General features: G+C 38.8%; 1 protein-coding gene and 1 long non-coding RNA gene across 4 annotated transcripts in view; one reads left to right on the top strand and one right to left on the bottom strand.

The window, feature by feature from the left end:
• NFKB1 (nuclear factor kappa B subunit 1) overlaps positions 1 to 17,540 on the bottom strand; it is a 58,458-nt gene that overhangs the window by 13,153 nt on the left and 27,765 nt on the right. For both annotated transcript variants that reach the window (XM_042870842.1, XM_042870841.1), the window contains exons 6-14: positions 13,139 to 13,287; positions 11,814 to 11,977; positions 10,895 to 11,053; positions 8,905 to 9,009; positions 7,076 to 7,167; positions 6,390 to 6,528; positions 3,638 to 3,760; positions 2,339 to 2,428; positions 1,260 to 1,454 (exon numbers count right to left, since the gene is read on the bottom strand). In XM_042870842.1, coding sequence (XP_042726776.1) covers positions 1,260 to 1,454; positions 2,339 to 2,428; positions 3,638 to 3,760; positions 6,390 to 6,528; positions 7,076 to 7,167; positions 8,905 to 9,009; positions 10,895 to 11,053; positions 11,814 to 11,977; positions 13,139 to 13,287 — 1,216 coding nt within the window. The remainder of the gene's footprint in view (positions 1 to 1,259; positions 1,455 to 2,338; positions 2,429 to 3,637; positions 3,761 to 6,389; positions 6,529 to 7,075; positions 7,168 to 8,904; positions 9,010 to 10,894; positions 11,054 to 11,813; positions 11,978 to 13,138; positions 13,288 to 17,540) is intronic.
• LOC122179763 lies at positions 7,879 to 16,135 on the top strand. Of its 2 annotated transcripts, none has more exons than XR_006178823.1 (4): positions 7,879 to 10,360; positions 11,310 to 11,460; positions 13,043 to 13,217; positions 15,403 to 16,135. It is a non-coding gene; the product is annotated as an uncharacterized LOC122179763 (long non-coding RNA). The 2 variants fall into 2 exon arrangements; XR_006178822.1 differs by lacking the exon at positions 15,403 to 16,135 and adding an exon at positions 14,323 to 14,417.

Below are 17,540 nucleotides of genomic sequence, written 5' to 3'. Positions count from 1 at the left end.
CTCTGCCAACACTTTGTGGTTCTGTATCGGCAGAAACTAGCAAAAATGAAACAGATAAACTTGGAAACCACAGTCGTCATTCTGAGAAGCAGTATCACCTGAAACCAGCCTGTATTCTGTGCAAATTTAAGTTTCTATAAAAGGTTAGAAATCACTAATAGCAAACAGGTGAAATAGGTGATATAAGTTAAAGAATTTCTATATGCCAAAGGCTAACCCAGCTATCCATGAAGTTTATAGTCTCTAGATCACTGTGGTTCCCAGACTACATGCATAGGTTGATGCATTTTTACTTGTTATTTACTTCTTAACACTAAATAATAGGATTTAATAGATGCTGTATTCAGGATATACATCCAACATAAAAAGGGTTAAGCCATTCTGTCTTTACTCATACAACATAAAAATCCAAAAAATTTGGAACACTGGACCTCTCTGGGTATTTTTTTTTCTCTGTGCTTGAAACATGTCTCTCTACTCCAAATGTTGATTTTTTAATCTGATGAGATTAAATGATGATGGTTACTCAAATCCTTTAAAAGAGTAGTTATTCACATTAAAAAAAAAAACCCCACAACTACAGCACTTCCCCAGGCAAAGAAAATCTTGCTGCTTGAGAGAGGGCAATTTGTTTTGTGTACTTTATAACTGTACTGCTGAATCACACCTACTGACTACTGTCTTCCTCCCCTTTTGTTCACTGGTTGGTTGCACAAAAGGTTTTGCTACCCAAAAAATGTCATTTTCCTGTGTATTTGCTGCATGGAAACAGAAAGGGTTTACATTTTATATTCAAACCTTTAAGGCTACTTTGCATGCAATTTTACAGCAGAACTGTAGGGAAGGACTGCACAACAATCACACAGACCTTCTTTATCCATTAAAGCCTACCAAAAAATCAAAAGGTACTGAACTGTATACATGAATTGTATTCTGTGTATGGTCACTGCTTTCAGTGAACCTCATACAGGTTTATTATGAAGCAGCATTAAATGGGCCCAGCAGGCTCAGCCATCTCACCTCCTTGCAGAACCAGTTGCCCAGTGGCAGTATGAAGGTGTAGGATTATCCATCTACTAACCTATGTATGGGGAAGGATCTAAGATTCTAGAGAGCTGAACTTCTCTTGCTTCCTCAAAGAAAAATTATCATGTTTTCAAAACCGTAAGCGGACATTTATGGAGTTATTATGGAGTTTCCCAGACTTAACACCAGCTTTGCCCTCTACCACAAATATGATCTACCTATTTTTTACTTACCCTGACAGCCACACTTTGCTTTGTTTCCTTCATCTTTACAGCACAAAGAAGCATCCTCTTTCTCCTCATTATGACCAGAGGTTCTGCACTCATTCTTCTCCACACTTTCCACTTTCACATCGTGTTTCGTGTCCCATTTGCCACTTTGTTTATCAGAGCTCTCTTCATCTTTTTCAACTGTGCTATTTGACAGTTCTTCAAAGAGAAATAAATACCATTAGTGTTCAATACTCCCACTTTTTTTTAATGAAAGTGATAAAGCTCAACCAGCAATAACTAAACCCTAAAAGAACTCAATATAAAAATTTCCTTTGGCATAGGGGTTATTTTTAAACACTCATAAATCATAACACTTACAGATACCAACTCACAGGGACAGATGAAGCAACATAACACACTCTGCAGTGATTATGTTTTCATCAGCCTCTGTTTTAAAGACAAACTTTTGCATATCTAAAACAGATAAACCCTCCTTCCAAAGAACATCAATCTGAGTCTGAAGCACTCCTAGGAAATCTACTGAAATTAATCAGATTTGTTTTCCCTGACAGCAAATTCATCCCTGAGACTTTGTAAATAACTACAGAATATTCAACAAGCAGACTGGAAATTATTTCACTGTTTGAGGAAGAGAGGACCATCATTATTATTACTCAAATCTTTCCATAAACTCTTGTATTACTTCTTTTGACTACGGTGTAGTACCAGACTGCGGCAACAAAAGAAGATGCCTTTTCTCTGGTTGAGTCCTGGGATCATCACTTCCAACAGCAAAAGGGCTGTTGCTCCAAACATGCACTGAATGTATCAAGCACACAGTGGTAATTTGGTGACTGCTTCACAGAAGTTAGTGGTTAAAAAGAAGATTTAAGCTGGACTTTGAGGTAACAGAAAAGAAGCAGAGCAATGTAATATACGTCAACCTCTGAGTCACTGGAGGTTCCAGGAAAGGGACTGGCTTTAGGGGAAAAGCTCTCCCCACACAGCACACTCAGTTAAATCTGCATAACATCTGCCCATATTGTAGAAGATAGTCAAACTCAGTTCAACTGCAGCAAGAATTACATCTTCAGGGTTACCATGTTTCATTCCAGCATTGGACTTTGTTGTGCCAGGGTGGAAATGCATTCCTCCAAAAGCAGAGTAACCGTAAGAAGGATAACTGAACCCTACAGGTAGAAAAAAGATGAAGAATTAATAGAATGATACCCTAAAGCAATGAAAACACCATCTTGAACAACACTGAGACTAAAGAACAGAAATATTATTTTCTACATATTTTGTGCTTCATAGAATCATAGAGTATCTTGAGTTGGAAGGGACCCAATAAGTGTCCAACTCCAGGCTCCACAAAGGACCACACAAAAATCAGACCATATGTCCAAGAGCCTTGTCCAAATGCATCTTGAACTCTGTCAAGCTCATTGCCATGACCACTTCCTTGGGGAGCCCATTCTGCTGCCTGACCACCCTTTCTGTGAAGAACCCTTTCCTAATATCCAACCTGCAATTCCTTTGTCACAGCTTCAGTTTGATTCTATCCTTTTAAAGTAAGTTCTCCAGACTGAGGGTGCGCTCTGCCCTGTCCCTTCAAAAACACACAGAAGTTCTCTGTTCCCAGGACACACGTTCACATGTGATGTCACCACTATGCTGCATTATGATTTGAATCACTGTGGTTTCAGAAGATTTGTATTCAGTTGTTATATTGTTGAAATGTTGGTAGCAATGCATGTCACAATTTGACAATGGCTGCTTTTCCCCCTCCTTCAAAGAAGTGCTACAAAGGTATCGTGGCTCAGATGACATTTGCTGATCTACATTAATGCTCTGCTGCAAGAAAACAAAGCTCTGCTCTGATGATCCTGCATCTCAGATATGCTCTGGGTTCAACAGACAGAGCACAGCATGCAATTTAGTAACGAGTATCTCAAAGTTTTAATGATTCTTAGTGGTACCAGGGTTAATTAGCTAAATTCCACCCGTGGTTCCAGTAATGACTATGAATTTGTTTAATTTAGGCATGTAAGACAGTAGTTAGCTGCCTCCTGAATTTCAGTGCCTTTGAAGCCCTAGGCAGTAACAAAGCTAAGGTATGATGGACCCCTAACCCAGACTCCAACTAGAAAGTAGTGTTTTCTGTGATTTAAAGCTTCAAAGAAGAAAAAAAACCTAAATCACCAGGAGCCGCATAACCAAGCAGGATGGAAGAGGAGCTGACAAAGCATTTAGAAAACAAGGAGCAGCTTGACTGAAAGGAGTAACAGCAGTATAAGGCCAGGGTGGAATGAGTGGAATTCCTTGTATCATCATCAGAACAATTATCTGTGCCACAGGCACTGAGATCAGAACCTCTTTCCCCAGAGCCACTGTCTTACCAGAGCCAGCACCGCCGCCTCCTCCTCCAAACATGCCACCGCCTCCTGCGCCGCTGCCTCCACCGTAGCCATCGGAGAAGTTTGGCATGAGCTTCTGCCGCTTCCTCTGCACTTCTTCTTTATCTGCGTGTCAGGTGAGAAGGAACAGACAGAATAAGGAGTCACTCTTACTAGAGCCCACACCCAGAAAAAGATGAGCGTATAGAAATTATTACTGAAGTACACTGGTTGGTAAGGGAAAACAAGGAGCGCTGTACAGAGTAAACCCATTTCTAGCTCCAACAAAAAACAGTTTTGTACATGATGGAGCAGTGAGAATTCCTGTGAGAAAAAAGTTAGTGCCAAGTCCCAGTCTGCTGACAGCATTTCTTGGGCTCACATGATCCCTTGTGTCAGATGTCTCATGCTTGGACAGGAAGGGACCCCATGCAGAAATGCTGAAAGAGGCTCAGAGCTTCCATCAAAAGCAGCTCATGTACATAGAACTCTGGAAATCAGTGGTGCCAAAATTCTTCAATGTTTAATCTGAGTCATAAATCAGAACAAGTGCCTTGAACTGAATACTTGTTCAAGAACATCCTCCTTTAGAGAATATAAGCACAGATTTCTCTACTAAGCAAATCTACTTCAGAAATAGACCCTTCTCAAAGAGTCAGCAAAATCACAAGGCACTGACCCCCAACAGCACACAGCATCAGCAGAACTCTAAACTTCTGTCAAAGTGTAAGGATGGTGAGAAGTGTTGAAAACAACATTGCTTGAAAATTTGCTTAAATTAATAGAAAGGACGACAGAATAAAGAGCTTATTTTCAGACAGGACCTAATACTGTCAGACCATGTGGGGCAGCAGCTGACAAAAAGACTCATCATTTTATCATCTAAGTAAAAAATACTCTTATCCTGCCCAGGACAGCAAAACACAAAGATTTAGAATCACAGAATCCTTAAAATTGGAAGGGACCTTTAAAGGTCATCCACTGCAATGAACAGGGACATGCACAGCTAAGTCAGATTGCTTAGAGCCTGGTCCAGCCTGGTCTTGAATGTCTCCGGGGCAGGGCTTCCACCACATCTCTGGGCAACCCGTTCCAGTGCCTCATTACCCTCACTGTAGAAAACTTTTTAGAAGAAATATCCCAGGAATTGGGGAAAGTGAAAAGGTCATGACAAGAAGATCTGCCAGAAGGATACAAACATTACAAAGGTTGCAATCTGATAAAAAAAACTTGAGAAAAGAACAAATGAGACGATCTTCAATAAATGATCAAGTAGTTTTCTACAGATGTAGGACAAAAAGAAATTACATGCACAGTCACATCAGTCAGTGCATTGAACTGGATAGCTGAATGCATGGAATAGGATACTGAAAAGCAAAAATGCATTATTTCCTTGTGTACATGATCTAGAAGTATGTAAGCACGTCCCAGGCGTACTCATAAATAAACACTGATAAAGAGAGAAAGTGCTAGATAGCAATCTAGTCAGAAAAAAAAATCCACATACACATCTAAGCTCATATGAACACTTGTAACAGGGAAAAATAGTCCCCAAATGGTAATTTTATGATTAGGTTATGTAGGGCATTCAAAAATGCACACAATGTTGAATAAACTTTACTCCTTTAAGAGTCTCAAAGAAGTTTGCTCCTCAGCTGGCAGTTTTGCTCTGCAGTTGTACACTTTTTTTTCTGTAAGACTTGGGTAAGAGACTCCTTAATCATTAGTGACACAAAATGCTCTAGTAGCTCTGCAAGTTCCTGAAAAAGAATGCTTTCCGTTCTTTTGAAGTGTAAGACAGATTCACTTGTACAATAACCCCCCTCCCGTCTCCTCAGTTGTCCTTAGTCCATTAGCACTGACGCACTGATATTTCAGATTATTTATTTCACCCCAGTCCATGTTAGGCACTGCATACTTGCAAGATGAGGGTTTCACAGCATAAACTGAAGGCAGGTTAACTGTTCAGCAAAAGACTGCTGTCTCGGTGCAAGAAAACACTAGTTCCAACTTGGACCTCAAGTTTCTTCATTGTCTTTAACATTAGTATTTAAAAACACGATTGTTGCCGACATCCACATCAAACTCAGCTGAAACACAGAAGGCTTTAAATGGTACAGACTTGCTAGTTAGACCTCACTAGCACTGACTTCACTATCTGCTGACAACCTGACAACTCAAGAAGTGGGCCTGATGCCAACCGTTCTATTTCAGCCATTTAACTAACACTTTACCATAAGAGGTTGAAACAGTACTTTGCCTGCTCTCACACCAAGTGCCTTACCTCATTTAACTAGTATGAGCGATGGGAAAGAAAATTCAAGACCATCATAGAAATGGCTAGGTGTAACGATGAAAGGCGAGAACTGCAAAATAAGTACCTTTTTCACCAGGTACCAGTCTTCAGTTTAAGTTTTATCTGAAAGTGCTGACCATAAAATGTCCTCAGATATCATTCTGCAGAAACTCAGAGGAAGAGGGTGCCACCTACTGCATGGAGAGGTACATGTGCATATAGGAAACTCGGTAGGAAAACACAGATTTACTGCTTAACAATCCACAAAAAAAAAAAAAACCAAACCTATTACAGAGCCAACAGTTTTCATGTTAGCTCTGCACAAAAAAAAAAGGCAAACATCCTGTTTTCTAAAAATAACAACTACAGAAAGTCCTTTACCCTACCTGCCCCATCTTATTAGAAGTATTCCTAGGGACCCTGCAGTTTCTGGTATATAAAATGGGCTTAATAAATTACCTTTGATTTCTGGATAGTAGAGAAAAGGCTTTGGTTCACTCGTTTCTAGATCAGATTTCCGACGTAGTTGTACAAATACAGATGCTGGCTTTGTGATATTGACATCTCGATACTTGGGTGTTTTGAACACAATAGCAAACTGTGAGGGAAGCAAAGATAAAGCACATCTGTCACAGACCATGTTTTTTGGTTATACCCGTGTTATTTTTGTAGGAGCTGGTTCATTACCAGGGAGCAGAAGACTGCTACAACAAACTTCCACTTTAACTTCAGCTGTACTTTTGAGTTAGAGTCCTAAAGCCCTCTGTGAAAGGCAAAACTGCCACATATGCCACGTACATTACTATTGCATTACTTCTCTCTCCATCAATGAGCATCTGCTCTGAGGCTTTCTCAGTGCCTGCATAGGAAGCTTACAGAGCTCTCTATATATCCTATCCAAACTTATAGTGGTGTATCTTTAAAGCAAGGAATCTCTCTCTCCTTATTTCCTGATGCTGTATTCTTACCATAGATCTTAAAATAATGGCTAGGATTGCAAAATTATTAGGCAATTAACAAGTAACAGAAACTGGAGAGGTTAGTATGGGATACGGAGGTTTCCACCTGATTTTCTAGTTGTAATATAACCCTATTTTCCTGAGATCAGAAAACCATTAATAAATGGCAAATGCTCCATTACTTACTTGTCTATGTACATCTGTAGGAGAAAAGTCTCCAAAGCCCTCCCACATACCACCATTCTCATCCTCTTCGTAGAAACGTATTTGAATATCATCTGCAAAGAGTCAAAGAAATAATAACTTTGGGATGTTCGTGCATCTATTTAACCTTTGGTTAAGTTTATTCCAGCTAAAAATTAACATAGTTACTTTTTAGCTGAGTAATAATTGTATGTAAATAATACATGAATCATCATTATCCAAGTTAAGAAAACACCACAGATAAGCCATTTTCTACATCAATTTTAGATCAGCCTGATTCTAATAACTTCACTGAAGCTGTTGTCTGTTTACTGCACAGTAAGGAGTGAGGTTCACTACCTCTTCCTATTCTGGAGCAAGAAAACATTCCAGAGGAGCTTTATTTGAAACAAGTGAGCAGGGAGGGGAGAACTTGAAATGCGAATGTAGAAACCACCCTCTCTCCTCCAGAAGTTTCAGTTCAAAAAACTGTTGCAAAACCTGAAGTGCCACAGTTCAAGTTCCGCTCGCTGTTGGCAAAGAGCCACTTCAGAGCTCAGAGATGGCAGCAGTTTGAGTGAGCAGCACGTCAGCAGCGATCCCTCACCCTCCAGACACAGCACAGCCACACCACAAACACGGCTTCTGCTCCTCTGAACAACCTTTCTTGCCTTCTTTTGGTTTATTTATTTATATATATTCTAGGAGAGGCTGGGAAATATGACAGCAGAGTATTCCTTCCCCAGCACTTCTGACGAGAAGAAATTACAGAAAAGTCTGCTTTCTTTTAGGGTGACTGAGGACTGCTTGCTCTGATCCAGCAGCTGCTAGTCTCAAGATGGTGAACCACCACTTCCACTCCTGCTGTCCTGTGTGCTCAAGTTCCTCCAGAGAGAAGGTTTCTGAGAGCCATGAGGTCAGGGGAAACCCCACTCAGGCTGAGGGGAAACCCCACCTCGGGGCTTCCACTGAGTCAGGCTTTTATTTATTTATTTTGTGTGCATGAGGTAAGTTTCATGTAGGTCCTCCTGAAAGCAGAGGGTATATACACTACTGAAGGAAAATGTTTTTTCAAAGCTCCCAAAGCACTCCCTCTTTCCTGTGTAAGTGGTAGAAGAACGTGGCAAAGAAAAGAGGTAGAAAAGGACAGCCTTTTAACAACAAGGGCAGAGACTCATTCCAGACAAGCGAGAACTAGGCACTCCTGTCATCCAGTCTGCACCAGAGAGTCCCTGGCATAGATGAAAAATGCAAAGGATTTACCCCACTCCTATTTTTTTTTCTTTTTAGTTTAACCCAAATACTGCAAACCATTATTTTCCCATCAAATAACAAAGCAACCAAATCCATACTCAACAGTCCTATCCTAATACACCCATAGCATGAGCAGAGCCTGCGAAAATTCAGTTGAAACCAAGTGATCTCTACTATATATACATAAGAATTAAGCTACTAGCAACAGCACTGAACACACTCAGTTCCCATTGGTGGTTAATACAGAAGATTCATACTTACCCTTTACAGTCAGAAACTTAATAATCATCAGAAACTTTAGAATAATTCAGAGCAGGTGTTAATGGAATCAAAGATCACCCAGAACCCATTACCCATGAAAAACAGAACACAGGCAAGGGCAGAAATCTGAGAAGAACAAAGTTGGTCTCTGAGGAGGCAACACGAGTTCAATTTAGTTTGCAAGACTATTTCCTGCTGGCCTGATTTCCAGAAAAGTAGAGCACTTATAAATCCTGCTGCGCTATCAGAACAGGAGACTAGCAAGACAGCGGCCAGATGAACATCCTGGGGTATCTTACATTACTCAGGACACTTACCTTTCTGAACCTTGTCACAGAGAAGGTAAATCTCTTCCCCTCCTGTTACACACCCTGCTGTTCTGTCCATTCTTACAATTTTTAAGTTGGAAGCATTGGGTGCTTCTATCAAAAGGAAAAGATTTTAAAAAACAATTATTTTCATAACAATTTTAGATTACAAAAAAATAAAAATACAGAAATGCAATAAAAGACAAGCCCCCAGTACAGACTACATAAATTTGTCTAAGTTTTTTAAAAGAATGAATCAATGATTTTTCATCTGAAAATCCTTTAGGTAACCTCTAGGCTTTGACTAAACTGCGAACTATAAAATAAGGCTCTGGCCATTCCAGCAAATTACCTCATTAAAATAATAGAGTGGTGAACTGCATCCTGCATTAACAGTAACTTCATAAGAGGAGTGCATTATAAGTGAACATATTTTCCTTCCTATTTTCTTGGTGACAGGGCAGTGTTGAAAGCAGTTACCTTTATGTCATTAGTTTAATGTAACATGCAAAGCTTGCTCTGCTCTCTGGCTTACTGGAAAGCAACTTCAGTTCTGGACCAACACATCACACTGATCAAAAAGCTCACCTCTAAAGATTTAGCAGAGGCATCAATGGATTACCTACTGGTCCTTGATACAACTATCACCTGATAATTAAAAGCAACTGTCATAGACGATTGTGCTACAAGTCGTGTCTGCTCTGTGGAAGGGACATGAATGGTTCAACAAAGGACATAACGAAAAAACAACAGCCCCTAGAAAAATATTTTGGAATCAAACATGAATTCACCCACTACATCAGGCTACCCAGTGCCCCAACCAACCTGGCCTTGAAAACCTCCAGAGACAAGGCATCCACAAGTTCTCTGGCCAACTTGTAACAGTGCCTCCCCACACTCTGAGTAAACAATTTTCTCCTAGCAACCAATATAGATCTCTCTTTTAGTTCAAAACCATTCCACCCTGTCCTGTCACCATCAGATCATATAACGTCACCCTCCATCTTTTGCTATTCTGCCTCTGTTGTTTCTTTGCCCTTCTCTTCCTCTTTGCTTTAGCAATACTCTTTATCATCACGCACTTTAGACTAAGATAACAAATGGAATCTGCCATGGTTATTACCAAAGATCAATATTCCTTAAATACACTATTAGTTAAATCACTTCAGCTTGCAGATGAAAAGACCATTTTCTCATTCAGAAAACAAGGGACATGTATGCTACAAGAATAACAGACATATGGGCACTACATTCTCCAACTGACAGCAAGCAACAGACTACAGCAGCTTTAGAACAGCTGCATTTAACACCTTCTCATTTAAACTTAGTCCTTAGAAAGTGATGACGTACATATGACTGTTGCACCAAGAAAAAAAGGTACTTTTTCTGACTCATTACAGAATAATTACCAGGAACATGGCGACCCACAGCTACGAGGAAATCTCAAGCAGCAGAAAGGGTTCAGGTAAAACCACTAAGTATTATCCAAAAGCACAAGCACAAAGTGAAAACATTCACTGAGAAAAGCTATAAATAGAGAGACATGATACAAGTATAAAAATACTGACAGGTCCAGAGTAAATGGATGAAAACTTCTGGTTATGCTAGTGTCACAGAACAAGGACAAGCAGATGCCCAGCAAAATGAAAAGTGTGTAAGTCTCAATAAAGACTGAAACACATTTTTCCTCACATCTTGTGTGACAAGGATTTGCCATAGAAAGCAACTGAAGACAAGTCTGCAAAATTCAAACACATTATAAAAAGAATTTACAGTATTCTCTTAACACAGGTGGCAGGATTAAACATGCTAACAGCCAAATAAGATCTCGCTTTAGGGCTTACATCAGCATCTATTAAGAACAGAATGACAGCACATGTACGTGGACAGACAGAGGGCCAATTATCTCTGGGCTACCTAAGTACAGCAATACCAGCATTCTTGTATGTACAGAGATGTGCCTCACACTGAGACAGTAATTAATGCCAAATATACTCACTGCTGTCATATATTGCATCCGATATAACAGGATCAAGCCTCCGTGTGAAACCACCATTACTGTCAGGAAGAAAGGCTGTAAACATAAGACGCACCACACTGAGATCCATTTCTTTTGTCTGCTGAACTGCTGCCTGGCGAATAATTTCTCTTTCTCGTTCTGGAACCAATAAATTAGCACAGTCAAATTAGCACAAGGTGGGGAGACTGAGCATTTTTCAAACATTACTATTGATAGGCACCAAGAGCAACTTATTTTTCACTTAGTACCCATCAGTTTCCATCTTTTTGTTCATAGAGGAGAAGCTATTTACAATATACTGCATTCAATTTGAAGTTTGTGAGCCACATGTTATTTAAGATAAGGTATATAATTAAGAGACACAAAGACTCTTTTCTGCTCTCTGTTCATAAAGGTTGTGAAAAGGATGGACTCTGCCTCTAATGAAATTTGAATGTCTAGCACCAGTGATAAAGAAAAGGCCAGCCCCTCGATACAGCTCCTGAAAGCAATACAGACCCGAACTTTAACAGGGATGTGGGTGGAGTGCAGATGAATGAAGAAAGGTATTCTCAAACAAGGTCCCCACAGTTAAAGATACCATGTCTCACAGCAGTAACACAAAATGACTATTTATCACTCAACTAAATAGGATAAGAACAGTGAAACACAAGTGCAGAGGTGAGTACAGGTAGCTACGGAAGAAGCTGTTCCATTCTCATTCACAGCAAAAGACTTTCTGATTCCCTAAAACACAGCAGTAATATACAACCTCTTACTGCATAGCCATAAGCTGTTCTCCTACTCAGGGTCTTTTTCTGGGTAAAAATTTGCATTTTCAGAAGCTCAGCCATTTTCTTTTTTCTTTCTTTTTTTCTTTCTAAAAACCTATTAAAATCAGATCATTGTTTCCACATACCAGTTAGCTGTCTGTCTCCACACCCTTCTGCCTGCAGATAGCCAAGTTCAGGATGCACCAAGAGTCCTGGGTTGTATCCTTTTTTGCAAGCATCGATCATGCGCGTTTCCAGAGTTTCAAACACTTTCTTCTTCGTGACGTGAAGTATTCCAAGGTTTGCAAACCTGCCGAATGTTGATTAATTGATTTTGTGATGCTTTAGGCAAACCTGCAGCAGGCAGTCGTTCTCTTATCCGGAGGAAGCATTTCCAATGAACTCCAGCGTGACAATTTCAGCCAAGCTTAAAAAGCATGTCAAATGCACACCATCATATGGCAGCGATCAGATGGGTGCACAGGATTTTCCCATGGCACAGGAAGTAACCTTTAAGTTTTCAGGCTTACGGTGCGGAAGCAATTTATAAAACATTTCAAAATTTAACTGTCACACTTTGTTTGAGCTGTCATTAATATGTAATTCTACACCTACTGCGAAAGCAATCTATCAGAAAAGGTTTGGTCAGATCAAATTGATCTGGAGAGCAAGCTAAAAAGCTAAAAGCAGAGTACATTTTTCAAAGAAAATGGTTGAAGCCAGGTTCTGGACATTCAGCAAGACACTTCGGGTATCTGTTAGAATGACAATATCTGTAATACAAGATGTGCTTTAGTAAAAGTCCCCTGGCACATTCAAAAATCAATTAGATCTGGAAGTATGAAATCAAGACAATAACTCAATTTTGGGTCAATTGAGGATAGGAAAGCTATTTCTAAACATTTGATGAAAAACAAGACAGGTTAGGAAATGAGCCAAACTTTTCAAGATGAAAAGGAGCATTTCAAATAAAGTTATTTAAATTGCTGTGCTTGGTAAAGTCAGCACACTGGGCTTGGACATCAAAAGTTACAGTTTAAAAGAATCTCTCTTTCCCAACCTTCTCAGCTTTTTAAACTACTTCTTTACCAACAAAGACATTCTTGAGATCACAGAAGTAAAACTCACAGCCAGCATGAAACCTGATCTAAGACTGAAAACGTAGACAGGAGCCTGAGTTGCATTTACTGATATAAACAATTACTCCTTTAAATTAAACAAGAACAGACCAACTACAACTTCACTATAATCTTATTGCTTTAAACTTAAGAAGTTTGACTCATTTAGTATTTTCATGTTTATACCTGTCTTGCCTTAATTTCAAATTTACTAACCTCACTTTCTTAAAGCTTTTCTCTTCACTGTATTTCTACAGCAGGTTTTAGCAAAGGTGAAACACTGATCAGAACTGTGACCAAAATCGATTCTCTCCCTCTTGGCTAAACGTAACAAATACATTTGACAGACTTACCCAACAACCATGTCTTTCGGTCCTGCATTGACTGTGCACACTCCATCTTCACAAAATTTACCCACCAAGCTGTGAGCGTGTAAGTGGACGTATTTCCCATTAGTAACTAACTGGACGATTACTTTTGCAGGTCCAACATAGTTGCAAATCTGTAAATAAATGTAAAACCGATGTTTTTAAAAATGGAACAAACAGTAATTCCAGTGAAATATTCTGTCAGCTAAGTACAATCAAGCTTGCTTAGGAGAAATGTGTATTCACTCACAAGAAAAACTAACTGTATCAGGTCATCACAAAAAAAAAAAAAAAAAGCCAATGACTCATTTGTAATTAAAATTGATACACAAATGGCAGAAGTAGTGACAGAAAAAGTAAAGAAGTAAAACAAACATAAGGAAAAGCAATCTCCTGTTTCCCATATCACTATTATTAGCTTTATATTCTGGCTAGTTATACCACATTGCTCTACATAAACTTAACTTAGTACATTAAATTCACATTAGACATTGTTACATGTTAAGAATCGCATTAAAAATGCATCTATTCAACAAAATATCTGCTTTTTTTTGCCAAACTCAAAAATGTTTTCAAATAATTGTAAATATTATGATCACTTTAAAGCACTTTGCTCTCATTACAATGATCACTCAGGTAGAGATTTTGAAGTGGAAGAATTCTGTATTCAAAGGTATTTTGTTAGATCACAAGTGACATCAACACATAAACCAGCCCAGTAAATACTTCTGTAAGTGTAGGTGAGGATATACACAAAAACACCATCTAAGATTTTATAGGACTGCATTTAGGATTATCTGGATGCCTTCATAGCACTCTGGAGCACTAGAAAGCTTCCTGCCCCCCTCCATCAGAACTCCTGGTCACCATACATTCTCAACGGCTTTTAAAATTGTGATGTCAAGTAATGTTAAAAATATATGCATATATCTCTGAAATTACCAAAGTACCATTTATTAATACCAGTTATTTGTTTTACATATTATTTAAAACATTATTTGTTCTCCTCATGGATAATATACTTCAACTCAGTTATCTGTTACGCATCATTTTCAAATTATAACAAATATAAAATTATCTTGATTTAAAAAAAAGCAAACATTACCTTCCCTTCCAATTCACTTAATTAACCCTTTTATCAATGTTGGTTTTTTCCCTCCTCCTCTAAGGTTTCTTCTGATTTGCCTGAGGAAAAGTTCTTTGTATTACAGCAGCTTATAGATCTAATCAACCAAGGTATTAAAGGATCACGATGAACATTAAAGTGATGAATCAGTGATGAACTGAACACTTAAGGTTATATTGTTGATAAAACGCTGATAACCGGGGATTGCCACGACTTCACCACATTATAAGTCCTGCTAGCCTCCTTCACTCCATTTAACCCCTCTCTTGAATCCATTCCATCACAGCTGAAACACTCTGCATAACGTGCGTCTTCAACGCCTTCCAATTTGCTGCTAACAATAAAAAACCCCAAAGTATGAAAAAGCTGTTCCAGGAGAAACAGGTGTGAAAAAGTCTTCTCACTACTCATTGCTTGTGAGATAACCATATAAAACTGTAGTCATGAGTATTTTACAAGTGGTGCTTTCTAAAATATGAAACATGGGGGAACTCGTGCTTCCGTCTGTTCCCAAACTGTAATTGCTCCTGGACTGAAACAATACGAACACGCAGAATAACCACTGCTTTGTCATTTCTATCATTCTCAGCAGTGAGAAAATGCAGGAATCTGTGTAACATTCATAAAATGAACTGAAAATAAAAACATTATATTTTGTGCTAAATGTCACCTTCATTACTACAACTAGGTTTTCAAAAATACTTTCTTTTCATCCCTAAGAAAGGCTTTCCCTGCTAGAAAGTTCCGAGCACATCTACAGTGTTATATTCATTATGAGTAACATGCATGTTCTTGTGTCACTTCAGTAAAGTTCAAGACAACCCTTCATCAGCTGTAGAAACCACAGTGAAACTTTAGGTAGGACTGGTGCACGGCAAGGACTTTCCAGCCCCTGAAAGCAGAACATATAGCTGCAGTGGTAACCAGATTGCAATCTTCCCATGTTACTCAGCTCAGCACCATCTTTGTAGTCTCTTCTTAGGGGGAAAAAAAAAAAGAAAAAAAAAATTGTTCTAAAAATGTAATACCTTATATAGATCATCTGGCAAGAAAAGACTTTTTTCTAGGCTGACATTCTATGCTGCGAAGGCTATAGGATGCTTCCTACATGTTTGCTTTACAGATGGACCTTCCTAAGAGATTTTGTGACATCCAGCTCATCTGCACCCAGAAAAACAGCCCCAGTGGTTAACCATCCTTATGTAACCTAAAACAAGCCTGAAATCATTTTGGGGTATCCTTGAATCATCGACAACATCACAATTGCTGAATAACCCAAAATGTATTCTGGTATTAATATATACAAATAACTGCCACCTTTTACTTCACATAGAAAATGCAGTCAAAGGTGCTAGAAGGTAGACAGCATATCACAATACTGGATATACGTACAGGAATACAAAGATTATGGCATTGACAGAAAAAAACTATTTGCAATACAAGATGGAGACAGCAGTTGGGTGCTCTACTGCTCCAAAGCAGATCTGCGAACTCAAAAACAACAGTAACTGAACATCAAATTGAAGACAAGGGAGAAAAAAGAAAATAAGGAGTTCCTGGGAAGAAGCATAGTTGTAATACTTGATTACATCCTGCACTGAAGCAGCATTCAATTGATCTAATCTGATAAAGTTAAAATGCTGCAGGCTCACAGTTATCGGCTGTTCCTGTTTGGGAGAGATTTGCCTGAGAGATTAAAAGGACTCTGTGAACTTGAAATTTACTCAATTTCAAAATGAAAGTTGAATTTTTTTTTTCAGTTATTCCACATCTTTTTGAGATCCAATCCCCTACATTTTTTTTAATACATCCTACAACTTTACAAAAACTTCATAAGATTCAAGTAGAAAGATGTTTTTTCCAGTTACTCATACAAGCAAGAAGTGAAACCAACTAGTTAACTAAAGAAAGCAAATGATGGAAAAGACCATGTCAAACATATAAAGCCAGCAATGATAAAAATAAGTATTTCTCTTTCTAATCGTTTTGTTATAGAAGCTACATCCCCAATCTTGCCTGACCTTTTGAGTATGACCAGCAGTGCTGTCATAAATACACACACACACACACAAGAAAAGTTCCACAGATGAGGCATCACTTATTCTTTATAAATGCCAAATATGAGTTGCCAGCTTAACATACATTTCAAACTTGGTAGGAATTTTTTAATCACTAAAGTACTTATTTAAAAGCCTGAGAGTAAGCAATGTACAGTAACTTAAATCAATGGGAGTTTTAAATCTTTTGATCCTCCCCAAATGTGAGGTCACAGACTTCGATGCACTGTTTTAGAAGCCCTAGTAAAGGGACTCAGCACTCCAGACTCAGCCTAACCAACCATGGCAGCAAAAAGCACAGATCTCAATGAATTTACCTACAGCTGACTTGCTTCAGTGCAGGCTTTCAATAGGTATTACAGATTTATAAGAAAAACATCTGTTTATTCTCCATTAGTGATTATTTCTTAATTCTGCTCTTGAATGAATTAATCTTTAACCTGTAATCAGCAAACTAACACTCCACAATTTAATTCCTATGGGGTGGAAAAAGCTTTCTTCAACAAGAAAGTTCATCAACCAAATAACTCGCCTCATTTTCTGCAAATGTTCCTCCTGAACTTGAATTAGGTGCTGAAATCCCCCTGATTTCAATGAGAACGCTTATCTCCAAATTGAAGTATAATTTAGGATAGCCTAAGGACATGCCTGGATGGGCAGTGCTCCTATTTGGGTACCCGAGTTCAGGGCTGCCTACATGGGACTCGGCTTTGATCTTCAAGCTGAACTGCACTACATCCAAACTCATGGGTACAGAGACGGTGCTCATTAGCTTGGGCACATCTCTGAGCAGTGCGGTTACTCAGCCTCTAGGCTGAAACTCATTTACATCCAGCTCACAGAATAGACAACTTGAAATTGTGTGCAGCCACCCATGTAGAATTGCCCCAAGGAAAATGAAAACTCAGGACATTTCCGTCACACCACAGTTTTCAGTAAATTCTTTTCACACCCAAAACTGTATCAGTGTCAAGCCTGAATACACCAATATCAGTATAAAAGATCAGGACATACAAACATGTAAAAAAGGCAAGTGGAAATATTCTATGGAAGTTTTCTGGCAGTTTTCCAAATATGTCAGAACAAGCAACTTATGAATAAGAATTGAAGACAGTTCAGTAAGCTGGTGATATCAGACAACCCAGTTTTGTTCTTTTGGTGGTGGTGTTGTTTTTTTTTTCCTAAAACTCTTCAGAAGATTTTA

The sequence above is a fragment of the Lagopus leucura genome, unplaced genomic scaffold (genome assembly GCF_019238085.1).
Source record: "Lagopus leucura isolate 7727_CA_CO unplaced genomic scaffold, USGS_WTPT01 Super-Scaffold_100004, whole genome shotgun sequence".
Taxonomy (NCBI): domain Eukaryota; kingdom Metazoa; phylum Chordata; class Aves; order Galliformes; family Phasianidae; genus Lagopus; species Lagopus leucura.
The sequence above is the reverse complement of the archived record's forward strand: the minus strand, read 5'-3'. Positions and strand labels throughout refer to the sequence as shown.